At 33.4% G+C, this 15,565-nt stretch overlaps 1 protein-coding gene across 2 annotated transcripts; it reads left to right on the top strand.

The window, feature by feature from the left end:
* The first annotated feature begins 545 nt into the window (after positions 1-545).
* On the top strand, positions 546-14,445 carry LOC101896345 (uncharacterized). Of its 2 annotated transcripts, XR_002194543.2 has the most exons (3): positions 546-2,788; positions 11,618-13,005; positions 13,119-14,445. XR_002194543.2 is itself a non-coding variant. In XM_005182914.4 (2 exons), the coding sequence occupies exons 1-2, from the start codon at positions 1,472-1,474 to the stop codon at positions 12,932-12,934; spliced, it is 2,634 nt and encodes an 877-aa protein (XP_005182971.2). In that variant the 5' UTR covers positions 546-1,471; the 3' UTR covers positions 12,935-14,445. The 2 variants fall into 2 exon arrangements, 1 of the variants encoding a protein (XP_005182971.2); XM_005182914.4 differs by having other exon boundaries at positions 11,618-14,445.
* Positions 14,446-15,565: the final 1,120 nt, after the last annotated feature.

Raw genomic sequence — 15,565 nt, 5'->3', positions numbered from 1 at the left:
AAAATGTCAATTTCATTTCGTATACGTCAAATATGTGCCAAGATTAACACCTCATTTTTTCAATTATTTTGTCGATATTTGACGCCCTGAAATTGACAATTGAAATCAACCTGATTTAGTAAGTGCAAATTAACGCTTGGGAACATCGATATGTCAAAAGTTCTAAAATTGTTTTTTTTTCAGAAACAAGTCGATTTTTATATGATGTCTTATATGACGGCAATTGGAGGTTCCTATGAGATGCATTTATCAACAATTTTAACGAATTTGAATAATTTTTCATTTTAAATTGATTTGAAAGTTCATTGGTCCAGCAGATATGTCAACGCGATTACCTGTATTTTTCTACCATGAAGTTTAACTTTCACTCTGAATCGTGTAAACGGCTCTGATATTACACGACCTATTCAGTAGATCTTGATGTAAAATATTGTTACAAAACATATTCCAATGTGAGAACCCCCTTTATAACAAAAAACGAACATCAAACTAATTGACACCTCAAATAATTGCCGCTGACATGCAAACAGGTAACGGCGTCTGGATCGCAAAACACATCAAAACATAGTCGACTTCGTTCTCTGCCTAGTGGTAAAAATATTAAAATTACAATAAAAAAATCAAAAAAATCATCCCAATAAGAAAAAAGAATTAATATTAATTACTTGTCGATGTGTGACGTCAAAGAAATATAAGAAATATACAAACAATAAGAAAGTGTATTTATGTGTGTTTATGATAAATAGAAGAAATTGTGAACAGAATTGAAAACAGAAAACTGGACACGCAACCACCAACAGACAAATTGTCGAATGGCTGGATTTTAGGTGAATTGTGTTTCGACGACGGCGACGAAGGGAAAGATGTTGATGACGGTCGTTTATTGAGGAGGTGGTAGGTGGTGGAGCAGCCAGACAGACCGATAAATTGTTGATAGAAGAGTAGAGGGTCAGCTGAGACGGAACGACAGACATCAGCAGGGTGAGAATTAGAAGGAAGACCTTGAAAATCAAAAACTCGCATAAACAACGAAACGAATAGAACACAATAGAAACGAATTAAAAAAAGAAAGCGAAGAAGAAATCAGTTTAAACAAAATAGAGTAAGGCGACGACGACGACGAAAACAACATAAAAATCATCGTAGCAGCAGCGACAGCAACAACATCTATGAAAAAATACGAATAAAAGCGATAAGAAGGTAGAAGAGAAACAAATAAATACACAATATTTATTTAAATTTCCATGACGAAAGCGGAGGGATGAACATAGTTGATGATAAAATTCAGTACGCATAAACAAAACAGAAATTGGAAGTAGAGACAAAACGAAATTCGAAGAAAAACATCACCTCCGCTGCCGACGACCGCCTCTTCTCTAAAGTCTTGCCGAAGCTTTGGTGGCCGAGAGCTGCTGGTGCGCGAGCAAGCAACAGTGAAAACAACAAAATAATTTCTATTGCTCCAAGTAGAATGGACATTATGCCATCCCAATCGATTGTGCATCATCCCTTTAATATAGTAGTCAATACTGCCATGGCCAATTCGTCCGACAACTCCACACCCACTTCGCCAGTGACACCAACCATTATTTCGCCCACAGCAACAGTCGATACGAATTCCTCTACAACCATAAATGGACGCGAGGCCCGTAATTTGGCCGAAAAACAACGTCGCGACAAACTGAATGCCAGCATAAATGAATTGGCAAAAATGGTGCCACATGTGGCCGATTGTCCACGACGTCTAGATAAAACTGCAGTATTACGATTTGCCACCCATGGCCTAAGACTGCAGTATGTATTTGGAAAGGCGGCTGCTGCTCGCAAGCGAACCCTATTTAAGGGTGATAATCACAATGTAACCGATGCCCTGTTGCAGCTAATCGATAGCTTCTTCATAACGCTCACCTGTCACGGACAAATAGTATTGATTTCTTCAAGTGTTGAACAACTATTGGGTCATTGTCAGTCCGATTTGTATGGACAAAATTTATTGCAAATTACCCATCCTGAAGATCACGAGCTGTTGAGGCAACAACTCATTCCCAATGATATTGAGTCCTTATTTATGGATTATCATCATCACCACCACCATCAAAGTACAGCTGCGCAATCTCAAATAAATAAACCACATTATCACCAGCAATGTTCCTATACAACACATCACCACCATGGCCATCATGCACCTGCACCGAATTCACCTCACCAACATCATGCGCATACGCAGTATACCACGCCAACGCATGCGCAACAGAATGATATACAAAACGATGAGAATTATTTAAAGCAAATAGATGAGAAGTTACGATTAGATAAGAGAAGTTTTACAGTGCGTCTTGCGCGAGCCTCAACACGTTCCGAGTCGAAAAAAGTTTATGAGTGTGTTAAAATCGATGGCTGCTTCCGGCGCAGTGATTACTCGGCCATAGCAACAGGTGCCAGTAGTTATCCTATTGTTTCGCAATTAATACGGCGTTCACGAAGTGCTGCTTCTTCGGCGCATATGAGTGCTGGTGGTGCCAGCGGTGCTGGGGGAACTATGGGTGGTGCAGCTACATTCATACCACATCTTTTGCCACATGATGCCATAGCGCAGGCCGCCCTACACGGTGTCAGCGGTAATGATATTGTTTTGGTAGCAATGGCCCGAATTATACGTCCAGCGAAAATTATCAATTATCCATTGGAGGCAAATCGTTTGGAATATAAAACACGACATTTAATCGATGGACGTATTATTGATTGTGATCATCGTATTGGTTTGGTAGCTGGCTATTTACAAGAAGAGGTAAGGGTTAATCTAATAAGCTGAATATATTGTGTAAATAGCTTTTTTGTAGAGTAATAAAAATGCCAAATGCTGTTTTCACACAAACCAGGGACATAACATTTCTACGAAAGAGATCTATGATGAGGGTGATAATTCCTATTTCATATCGTTTCGTTTGTTTCTAAATTTTCTTTTAACGTGGGTTTTGCGAAAGAGCTCAATATTTGACAAAGAACATTTCCAGTGAATTAAAAAAAAAACAGTTTATGACTGCAACGAACAAGAGGGAAGTCATATTTATTATTTCTATTATCCTACACGATGTGTAAGGTAATAAAAAAAACATGTTTGCTTAACATTTAAAAGAGAAACATTAAATGTTCCCAAAACAAAAAAAGGAAACTGTTACTAACCAAAATCTTTGAAGAACAAACGATGTTTGTTGCATTCCACAACTGCACCGGGTTTAAAAAAAAGATTATCAATCAAAGAATTTTTCAATTTTCAAAGAATTCTCGACACCGATTGAGACATCTCCAAATGTTGCGCTGTTACCATAAACAGGAGGAGGTTGATGATTGATAGTCCAACGTATATTCCACGAACTTATATAAGGTGTGTCTGGTTACTTTTCCTGCAGGAATTGTCCAGCAACATCTTTCTGAGAGAGTAAGGTAGTTTTATTCTCTTTTGCAAGGAAATTGCGAAAAGTAAACAGACGGTATTCCTGCAGATGCTTGCAACTAATCAGCTGATTTGTCAAAACAAACCAATTTGTCCCCCATAAGGAGAATTAAAACAAAGGAAGCAATACTAATTTTACAAGTTTATTAAATAAAAATGTTGGAAATAGTCTTTTATTTTCTTATTACATATTAAAATTTACGTTTTTCACATTAGTCTATTAGTCTTGCTAATTCCAAAACAATATTTTCAAATTAAAATCCCAAAAAGAAATAAATAAACAATAGAAAACATCTGATTGAATGTCGATGAATGAGAAGAAGAAGAGTTGCAAGAGATTGCAAGAAGAATTTTTTCCAGCAAGAATTTGCAAACTCTCACTGAAAGAACTGTCAAAATTTCTCTCTCCAACCGCTCTCTTTTGCAGAACTTTTGGGTTAACAGACGACTTCCAGAAACAATTTGTAACAATTGTTACAAACTTTAGGGTAACCAGACACACCTATAATTTTAATATTAAACCGTTATTTTTGTAATTTGTAACTGCAATTGGATATAAAGGGTAGTCAGCTAGGTCTAGGGCTGGTCCTGAAATTGCATAAAAGATAAATCTACAGCTAGCACGGAATACATGGATATATCTTGTAAAATACCAAAATGACATTTTAAAATATACTTTGTATGAAAGAAGTCAAATTTTTATGAGGGCAGGATGCAGTCCATTGCGTTATATCACCTATTTTGCATTAGGACATTGATATGCATAAAAAGGCATTCACTGGAATGTTTTATAAATTGGACTATGATACAAAACATAAACTCTCCATCAAAGCATTTTAAATACAACAGCGTCATTTTTTTTAAATTGCTTTTATGTCTGCATATTATTATTTTTTTTTTTTCATAATAATAAAGTAATTTAGCCCGGTCGGGCCAAATGTTTAGTACTCTCCACCATGTGATAAAGAAAATATTTATAAATAAAACTACATAGATTTAATATTCAAACGAGTTCCATTTAAAAAGGCAAAGGTCCGCAAAATCTGTTTGAGAAGTATCAAAGTGGGCGTTACCGTTTTTTTGAATGCTATATCAATAAGTGAATCTATATGGACGATTGTTCTGCTACAGGGCTTGTTATAGATTGTGAGTTTCAAATGTCAAACTGGAATCCTGCGGCCATATACCTCATTTTGAATGCCAACCACCCCAAATACAATTCAGAGCTTTTCTCTATGTCACATAATTTGGGATGTATTTTGTCTGTCTGTTGAAATAGACAATCAGGCCGACAGTCATAAAGATAATTAAACTTAAAATTTTAGGCTGATTAAAAATATCACTAATATTTAAAAGTGTTACAAACGGACTGACGAATTCGTTCTATGTGGTACACTTATTTAACTGGTTCATTTGCACGAGTTCTGGTGAGTTCACGAGTAATTCAATCTTTTCTTTAAAATTTTAACCAATTCCTTGAATGTTAAACACGCTTCTGAGAAGAGCAATTTTTGGCAAAAGTTGTGTCATTATTATGTCTAGTATTTGAGCAAATGTTTGCTGATGATACCATGTTAAGGATCAGGAAATAATTCATTCATAACGGACACTCCTTTTTATAAAGAAATAATCAGATGTAATCTTTTTCAAAGTATTTTCCAACCAGCAAAATACCGACAAATTACGTATAAAAAATTAACTTACGCCTTCTAGAATCGTCAATTTGGGTACTGTTTCACATGGAACAACGCTAAATTGTTATCATCCTGTAATGACATTTCTATCTGACCTAATTCCTTTGTTCGCCAATATACAGTTCTGTTCAGGTTTTGGCCAAAAATCTAATCAAACCCACATTCAGTAACAATAGGTTCCCGGAATACCCAGCAAAATAAAATTATATTAGTTCAGAATGAAGTAGTACTTTTTCTGACATGACATGCTGCTCTCCATGTTTCAAATTCTGATTTCAATTTAAATTCTTAGTAGCATTACCAATTGCTAGGAAAATGCTTTTAATTTTTTGCATTTCGAAAAAATAAATTCTAATGAACCATTTCCTGCAGCATCAAACATTTCTAACATTTCAATGAATGTTTTGTAAAGATCAATATCACAACAAATGAAGTCAGAAACAAGTTGAATTCCTGATTCAACCACTTTTTTGAATTAAACATTTTGTTGGAACTGACTTTGAAAGGACTCGCAAACATTGCTTGTAGAGTGTTTTTGAGAAATCTATTATCTTCTACGATTTTAGAGCCAGTTTGGTAGAATATGAACTTTATGTTTTCAGGAAGATTAGTAGGTATGGCCAAAAAAAACAAAACTTCAACAGAATGGCAGTTATTTGGGGCAATTCGCTAAGATAAGTTTTGGCTTATCCATCGGAAGACTACAGCAAAGAAATGGTTTATAGATTAATTGCAATCTAGAGCGTTCCTGTCTCATAAATCTCCTGGACTTGATGACATCTACACAGATGTGGTGCAAAATATAGTGGATAAGCTGGTCCTTTTAGTGTATATTCCTGCTCTGTAAAGAGAATTGCTAGCCCAAATACCATCAAACCCAAATACCTTCAAACATTTGGGTAGGAAAATGCTTTTAATTTTTTGCATTTCGAAAAAATAAATTCTAATGAACCATTTCCTGCAGCATCAAACATTTCTAACATTTCAATGAATGTTTTGTAAAGATCAATATCACAACAAATGAAGTCAGAAACAAGTTGAATTCCTGATTCAACCACTTTTTTGAATTAAACATTTTGTTGGAACTGACTTTGAAAGGACTCGCAAACATTGCTTGTAGAGTGTTTTTGAGAAATCTATTATCTTCTACGATTTTAGAGCCAGTTTGGTAGAATATGAACTTTATGTTTTCAGGAAGATTAGTAGGTATGGCCAAAAAAAACAAAACTTCAACAGAATGGCAGTTATTTGGGGCAATTCGCTAAGATAAGTTTTGGCTTATCCATCGGAAGACTACAGCAAAGAAATGGTTTATAGATTAATTGCAATCTAGAGCGTTCCTGTCTCATAAATCTCCTGGACTTGATGACATCTACACAGATGTGGTGCAAAATATAGTGGATAAGCTGGTCCTTTTAGTGTATATTCCTGCTCTGTAAAGAGAATTGCTAGAGGAAAATTTTGTCACTCTCACTAGAAAGGCTTTAGACCTTGCCAGAGTTTATCAAAAAGCGGATTGACATAACCCATATTCTAAACCAATATTTCTTAAAGTAACCCAAATACCTTCAAACATTTGGAGTTCCTCTAAGTAAGCTTAGGGCATATAAATGCCCTAATAAGTTTGGACAAAAGTTTTTTGAGAATTTGTCTCTACACACGGAATACTATATATAATTGGTAAACTATTTCCCGGACTCATGACATATCTGCTACGCAAAGATCTCTGATGTTTCTTAAAAAAAAAACAATTAATTTATCTAGAAGATGTAAATTTCATAGAATTACACTGTATTATAGCATGCGGATATAACTCTGAACCAGATTTCCAGTCAATCAATGAACTTCACGCAATATAATAATAACTGTTATCTTCTTAAAATATGATTGGTATTTTTAAAATATATTATCCAAGTTACATTTTTTTCTGAAATTAACAGGTGTAAATGACCTATAAATTCGGCGTTTATTATCCGAGGCTCGTGTATGGAATCAAAATACTTGCAAATTAATTTGTGATTGTCTAATGACAGCATAAATAACTTATTAGTCATTTTCTAGCACAAGGCTATAAATCTCCAATTAAATTTCTAATTAGAAAACAAAAAACGAGTAGGTTTTGAAAATACCCGGTGCTCTCTAACATGGTACAATGAAGAGAAGGTAGGTCAACTTTGAAAAAATTGCAAGTACAGAGGTCTACCTGTTTGGCTTGTAATGTCAAAATTAGTATCAAAACAATAAAAAATCAAACAACTTGTTGCATTTATTTTGAATAAATAATTGAAAACCGCGATAACTGAATGAAAGGTCAACACTTATTTTCAAAATCATGTACTATATATCTCTAAAGGATTATTTCGCTACAAAAACTCTAGATTTTGTCGATGCATACGTTGAAATAAACATTTTGAAAACATCATAGCCCTACCTTGATATCATTGTACCATGCTCTCTAATACGTTTTGAAGTTTTTGTTTTGTACTCCTTTTAAACCGGCATTTAAATAAAGGCACATCTGTTTTTTCATTAGTAGACTTACACCGTTGTAGACATAATTTCATCCCAGGAAAATGTCCAAAAATTAAATTTTATAATTAAAAATTAAATTACTATTATTTTTCTGTTCTCCTGACAAAACATACTCAAAATAGTCCTTATGGACTCAAAAGCATTTTCAGCTATTCACATAGCTGCAAAAGTACATTTCTATTTTAATTTCAACACTAAAATAGAACCCCTTTGATGATTTATTCAAAATCAAACAACAAACACACGTAGGCATCGTAATAATTAAATATGTAAATACAAATTTGCAAATTTATTTGTAGAACAAACGTAACATGAGAAACAAATTCAAAATTATTCTTCCAAACAAAGTTCAGTTCAAATGCAACAAAAGAAATAATACAGTTTTTAAAAAAAGTAAAACAAAATTAAACTCAGAAGATAAGCAATATGTATATATGTATGCTTTGTACAAGCCTACTAATAGATAATAATATAATATGAAATTTCTTTATGAGACCTTACCCAAGTACAAAGCACTTCACCCCAGTTTTCCGTCATGATCTTAGTTATCAAAACAAAAAAGGAAAAGAAAGAAAAAAAAATAGCACTGGCAGGTATAAAATGCAAAAATTAATTATTGTTTTTGAGAGTTTGTGTATGTGTCGTCTGCCTTCTAAATGGCAACAAAATTGATAATGAATCGCAATTTGGCCACTAATTTTTCAGTGACGATTTATAATTTATTTTTAGATTTCTCGAATAAAAAACAAAAAATGTCGCTTTTTGGGGGAAATATTTTAGGCAGATACGCTAGAAATGCCAAAAATGCAGTAAACAACCACAATCACTTGAGCAAATGGTCGGTCTTCTGCTAACGACATATTAGTGTGATGTGCAATGGTAAAGAAGTGACCCATGCGTTGCAAAGCGATCCAAAATTACCCAATGTAGGAAAATTCCTACTGAGATTTATGTGCTGCGTTAAGTAATCTATTCAATATTTTTAATATAAATTCCTGATTATTTGCTTTGTTTTAGGCCAGGCTAGAAATATATTCCTTTAAGAATATTAGTTTCTTAACACTGCAATACCGGGGATGGTTCTGTCAACATGAAAATAAATCATACGATGCCATAGGGGCATAGTAAGAATCAGTTTTTGCTCAACTTTTAAGGCGATGTGTTTCGAATAGAAAGAACCTGTCGTACTACAACACTATGTGTTGGGGGTATTATAAGTTTGATTGGGCCAAAAATTTTGTAACACATCGAAATATTGGTTTCCCATGGATCTTCCTATCTCGCCGAGCTGAGTCGATCTAGCTATGTATATCCGTCCGTCTGTCCATGTTAATTTGTAATCATTCTACAGGTCGCAATTATGGCCCGAGCGAAAATTTTCCTGATTTTGCAGCTGCTCTACAGGCTACAATTATAGACCAATCGAAGCGAAAGTTAGAGCTTAGGGCTGGGAAGTAGCCTTCCAATTTTGATGGTCATCGGGTAATATTTAGTGGATGAAATAGACCATAACATTTGTGTTAAATAAAAGTCAAATTTGCCATTAAACCGCGAATATACAGCACATGTTGGGGTTATTATATACAGATTGCAATTATCTTCCGATCCTCACGAAAATTTTCACAAGGGTAGGGTTAGGCTCAGAAGGGCTAGGCCTATTGTTTTCAAAGTTGTCCGCAATATATTTAGGGGTTGAAATGGACCAACAACTGAAAATGTTCCTGATTTTGCAGCCGTTATAAAGGTCACAAATAGAAACCAAAGGACACGAAATCTCGCATGAAGTTAGAGTTTAGGACAGCGGGAAAAATGGACCACTACTTTTGTGTGTCAAAAAATAACAGCATTACCCGCAAAATATTTAGCTGTTCAAATGAACCAAAAACAAAAAAACATTTCCTGATCACACAATTCAAGCCAATCGACACGCCTGAGAAGACAAGGAAGAATTCTAGCTTTTTGGATGACCATTGGACAATATTTAGCTGTAAAATGGAACACAACAACTTACAGCATTACGGAGTGCGTAAATATTGGGCAAATGTCCCTGGTCAAAATGCTAAGGGTAATATCTGGACAGTGCTCCACGTCATAATTTCAAAAGCGAAATCTTCCAAAATGGTTCTGGACATAAGGGGGGCTTTTAACATATTGTAGTGTTGTAGAGTATTACATGGTCGGCCCAGCACGTCTATAGCCTTTGCTTACTTGTTTTATAGATAGCTTTTAAGACAAATCTGTAATCCCGCCAAATTTTGACTTTGAAGGAGAGTGCATTGATTGGCATAGGTCAGAATGTATTTATTAAGTGGTAGTATATTCTTCGGTATTCAAACGGTTTAACGTTGAAAATCAATCAACTATCAACATAATGTTTAATTCCTACATTATTTTGTGTGAAAGAAGTCATGATTTTTAAAATTTAGGAAGAGGTTCGTGTCTTTTGTACTGCTCCTTGGAAGAGTAAACAAACATTCATTGAAGTTTATAAAAATGTTTGTTGCTGAAGAAAGGGGTTCCTTCGCATTTATTTTTCCGAAATACAAAAGTAATTAAAAAAAACATTTTCCTGGTAATTCTGTACTTCTACTATTATAAGTATGGCGTTCGCTGAATAATCTTTTTCCTTTTTTTTGAAAATCGAATGTAGCTTCGACTTATGCCACGTAGCGCCATCCAGTTGAAATCAAATGTTGCCAATATCCTCCTCTTCAATTTTTGTGATTCAGAAATATCAGATGCTTCCATGACTTGATCAGAACTCATGCAAATGGGCCAGTTAAATTATCGTATCTCAAAGAAGCAATTTCATTTAATTTAGTTCGGTTTGAACTAACTATATTTAAGACAAATTTGGTATTCAAAGTTTTAAGCCTATTTTGATGTAAATGTCTCGTCCGGAACATACATATCATACAATAGCATTGATATTATATTCTCCATCTAAGTCTCTAATCTGAACGGACATTTTTAACAAATGTGAAATTTCATTGTCATTGTAAATTGACATGTGCGCAGACTAACAAAAAATTGACTACCATTTTTAGAATGACGTACTTTTTTAACGCACATTTGTCGCTTTGATATTATCTTTATTTTTATTTTATATATCTTCGTCGGCATTCTTAGTTATTCCTTTTTTTTAAACAATTCCGTACGACAAATATTATTTTTTAGCCATTTCTTCGAATTAATTTTCTATTGGAATTCAAGTTAAGCAGAAAAAAAGAAGATGGAAGCCATTGAACTCATTTATTTTCGCAAATTTAATCAAAAGATGTCTACACTTTTTTGCGAAGGAAGATAAATAGAGAGAGAAATTACCATTCCTTACTCCTCCTCTACCGACGTTTTGGACAATTTCAATAGCGACAAATAACGAATTTTAGTAGGAGAATTATGTATATGTTAATCGTCAGCAATATTCATTATTTTAGCTGCTGAAAAAATGAGTGCATTTGCTAGAACGTTTGTTTTGAAGAGGATTGTTTTTTTATTTTCGTATAGCTGTGTTTTGTGTTATAACTGGTTTAGGTTTAAAACAACGATACGTCACTCTAAAGTCTCGTTAAATTTTTTATGATCTAGTCAATTTTTAAAGCCAATTATTTGGCTTATTGTGTTGAGGAATTGGTAAACAGCAAAAAAAAAATAATAATAATTGTTCTGTTTTATTTTTATTCTTTTTGCAAAATGCAGTTGTTTAATAGGCCAGAGATTGAAAGTTGGACTCGATTCTAAAGAGCAAGAATTTGTTTTGAATGTGTTGCTTTAAAAGTCATATTTGTTGAGTTTATTTTTGGAAAATAACCTAAAATTTAATTATTCTAGTATCTCAAAGCTTTTGCTTTGTTTGGAACCAGACGAGTTCGGCTTCGCAGATTCTGAAAATATAATCTAGATCCCTTATTAACTTTTTTGTTTTACTTTCTTTTAGGTTCGCAATTTGAGTCCCTTTTCGTTTATGCATCAGGATGATGTACGTTGGGTAATTGTGGCCCTACGTCAAATGTACGACTGCAACAGTGATACCGGTGAAAGTTTCTATCGTTTACTTTCACGAAATGGCAATTTCATTTACCTTCGAACCCGAGGTTATTTAGAAATTGATCGTGCTACTAACAAGGTACATTCATTTGTCTGTGTCAACACTCTGCTGGACGAGGAGGAGGGTCGGAGAAAAGTGCAAGAAATGAAAAATAAATTTTCAATTATTATTAATGCCAAAGTTCCAACGGGAACAGTGCAAGATGCTACCGCCTCACAGAATCCACAACAACTGGAAAAGATCGTTTTATATTTAATTGAAAACCTACAAAAACGACAAACAAATACCTGTGTTGTGGATGAAATTCATTCAGAAGACGATGTTAAGCGGCATACCAGTACACCGCCACTGGCTTTGGTGCCACCCGAACCATCATCGGTGAAAAATTCAATATCAAAATCGGTTAGTGTGGTAATTGCAACGGCAGCGAAAAGTCTAGTCTTGAAATCTAATGCCCAACAACAGAGTCCAAGAGGCAATGAGACCACATCGTCGGCCTCAGAGGATGGTGATCAGGCCAATACATCGACAGAAACAATTGATACTGGTTATGAATCACCCACTACAGCACCTCAGCGTCCCAGTGTTTTACAAATGCGTAGCAACAGTAGTAGTAGCACCAGCAGCAGTATGTGCCAAGATACTAACGCAAGCGAATTAAATATCCCTCACACACCTGAAACTCTTGAAACTGCTCAAACAACAATAACGCAACAAAAACAACAACCTGATAGATATAATTCTCAAACGTCAGTTCTAAAACGTTTGCATTCAACAACAGCCACAACAACAGACCCCGTGGAAATTGATGCCCATCCAGCCACAAAACGACGTCCCTCCAGACTGTCACCATTGTCTCTTATGTCTGAAACAACAATGTCCTCTCCCCAATCAACATCTTGTATTTCTCCTGCCATCAAAAGTGATAATAGTTCCGATATTCACAATTTCATTAACGATTCATTACGCCATGTCGGTGATACATTGAGTCACATTGACGTCCAAACATCAAATTTACTGCAACATCGCAGCGTTACATTGGCCGCAACAGACCTCAACAGCCAATTGGATGCAATTATTGTGGAACAACAAAAACAAAATGACTTTTTAGTAAACATCAAAAACGAGTATGTCTATAAAAAACAATTTGTAAAATCATCGCCCAATCGAACAGAAGAAGATGTTTCTTCGCCTGAAAATTGTTAGTTATACAAAACAAAAACAACAAAGAAAAAATAATTAATTACTTATTTATAATGATAAAAGGTGTTTTGTATGTAAGTAACTTATTATATACATATTGTTAAAATTTATACATAAATAACTTATATATTTAAAATTCTATGTAAGTTTTGTTTAAATATATATATTTTTTTGATTTCCTTAAAAGCACTGTGCCGTAATGACCCAATAATGGAACGAACTTTTAACAATTCTTCCATCGACATAACTGAGAATTTCTTCTAAATATTTCAGAGGAAATGAAATTTGAAGTTTGAGATATTAATGTGAGAGAGACTTCATTTTCTTTTAAATACACATCGCAAACCTATTCAAAGAGTATCTTAACGCAATATTGTCTATTTTACAGGAAACGCATTTATCTCATTTGGACAAATTATAAACAGATGATAACTCATTTTATATCATCGCCGCAGTTCAAATGCCAAAGTAGTTTCATATCATGAATAATGTGGCATCGACATGTAACATATTATGTAATTGAGAAAATTATGATCCAAGATAAATATGTTCTAGATATCAATATAAAATTTGTACAAAATATGAAATAGAACATGGACTACAATTTTGCATGGATAACAAAGCATGGATAAGCAAAAAACTAAAAAGTTTTGCTTAAAAATACCACTCAAAGTATTCAGGTTATTTTCATTGCAAATTCTAACGGGGTTGTAAGGTACGGTGCATATGTTTTGCAATTTTTTTTATCTATGGATCCATATATAAATTTCATATATTTTTCAACAATAAAATTTATTTAAACTATGTTATGAAATTTATAGTATAATATTAAAAAACATATTTTTCAATTTATATAAAAATTATATTGCAATTCCTTAAATAATATTCATAAGTTTTTTTTCTTTTTTTAACATTGAAATATGGAAATTTTATATATGGGTACAAGAAAATTGATAAATATACATAAATGTTTATAAAACAAAACTTTACGACCAATATCTTAAAGAGAAGATAATTTTGTGTATATCAATTATAAATGTCATTGTTATATCTAAAACAATAATATTACAATATTAATACAAGTTTTATGAGCAATTTCAAAAAGCATTCGAAAATGAAATTGGTTTAAACGGCACTAGAATTCGAAATGTTTAATATGAATTTTAAAAGAGGAAGGGTGTCAAATGAAATTAGAGATTGTGGTTTATGTTGGTTTAAAACTTCAAAAGCAAACACCCAAATGCAACGTTTTAAAATGCTGTACCAATTTTATATTATTTTCGATAGATTGCCATTGCCGATAAAATTTTTAACTCCTATGTTTCCTTTGTCTTCAATAATAATATTGTAAATAGTGATTTTTTTTCTTTATATAGAGCTCGAAACTTGTTATTTTCATATAGAGTATATTTAAAAAAATATTTCTTTTTAAAATGTTTGAGAGTTTAATCTCTTTTTGGGAACTTTGTACAAAATAGTAAATAACAACAAAAATACAAAACAAAAATCCTTAATACTGCCTTTTTTAAAACAAAATAAAAAACTGTTATTTTTTATATTTTAGAGCTTTATGTTTCTAAATCATAATATAAATAAAAAAAAACATGTCTAACAAAATTCAACTCTTATGTTCTATTTTAACATACAACATTGTTAACAATAAATCGTGTATTGTGAATGTATGCCTAGTAAATATTAGTCAAAATTGTCCTTTATACATTTTTTGTTGTTTTTATATTTAAACAAATACTAGTTTTGTTTTTTATATCATTTGTTTTATGTTAAATGATTGTTTGTATATTTCGTAAGCTTACAAATAAAATTAGATTTAGGTATGCATTAATTATATAAACTAGTAAATTTATATGAATAGATTATATAGAATATAATAAATAAATAATGAGTAATAAAATATACTAAAATGGAAAAATTGTGTTTATATTCGAACAAAAAACAAGAACTCAATTCTTATGCTATGTGAACTAAGGGTGCTTTTTGAAAATGAGAAGAAGTACAGGGTGAGATGAAAAAACTGCAACCAACTTCAGACAGCTGTCATTTCTAAGCCATTCGTCCGAAAGCTGTTAAAATTATTCCAGTGTCAGCTCAAGCGTACAAAAGCATTTTGGTGATAGTGTGATTCCTTTATATTTGGCTGGAAAACCACACGTGGATATCGTTAGAGCACTCCAGCATTTAAATGTGAATAAATCTTTTGTGTCTCGTACCATCGCTCGTTACCGTAATACTGGTAGCGTAGTCCGACGTCAAGGAAGTGGACGGAAGAAAATAGCAACATCAGCAGAATTGGTTTGAAAAGTAAAGAAGCGACTTGATCGAAATCCGCGTCGCAGTGAACATATTGCAATATTCCATTCGGCAAATATTGAAAATGAACTCGGGGTAAAGCCATTGAAATTCCAAAAAGTGCAAGAACTTACACCGCAACAGAAAGAAAATAGACTCAAAAGAGCTAAAGAGTTGCTTCGTTTGGCGGAAGTGGTGAACTGCCGAATTTGGTTATCTCCGATGAGAAAACATTCGTTGCCCAGCAGTTTGTAAACAAACAAAGAGGTCAGCTGAAAATGTTCACCTTCGGTTGGGCACTAGAACTCAAGCGCCGGTCATGGTGAT

Source organism: Musca domestica, unplaced genomic scaffold, assembly GCF_030504385.1.
Source record: "Musca domestica strain aabys unplaced genomic scaffold, Musca_domestica.polishedcontigs.V.1.1 44, whole genome shotgun sequence".
In the NCBI taxonomy this organism is placed as follows: Eukaryota; Metazoa; Arthropoda; class Insecta; order Diptera; family Muscidae; genus Musca; species Musca domestica.
The sequence above is the reverse complement of the archived record's forward strand: the minus strand, read 5'-3'. Positions and strand labels throughout refer to the sequence as shown.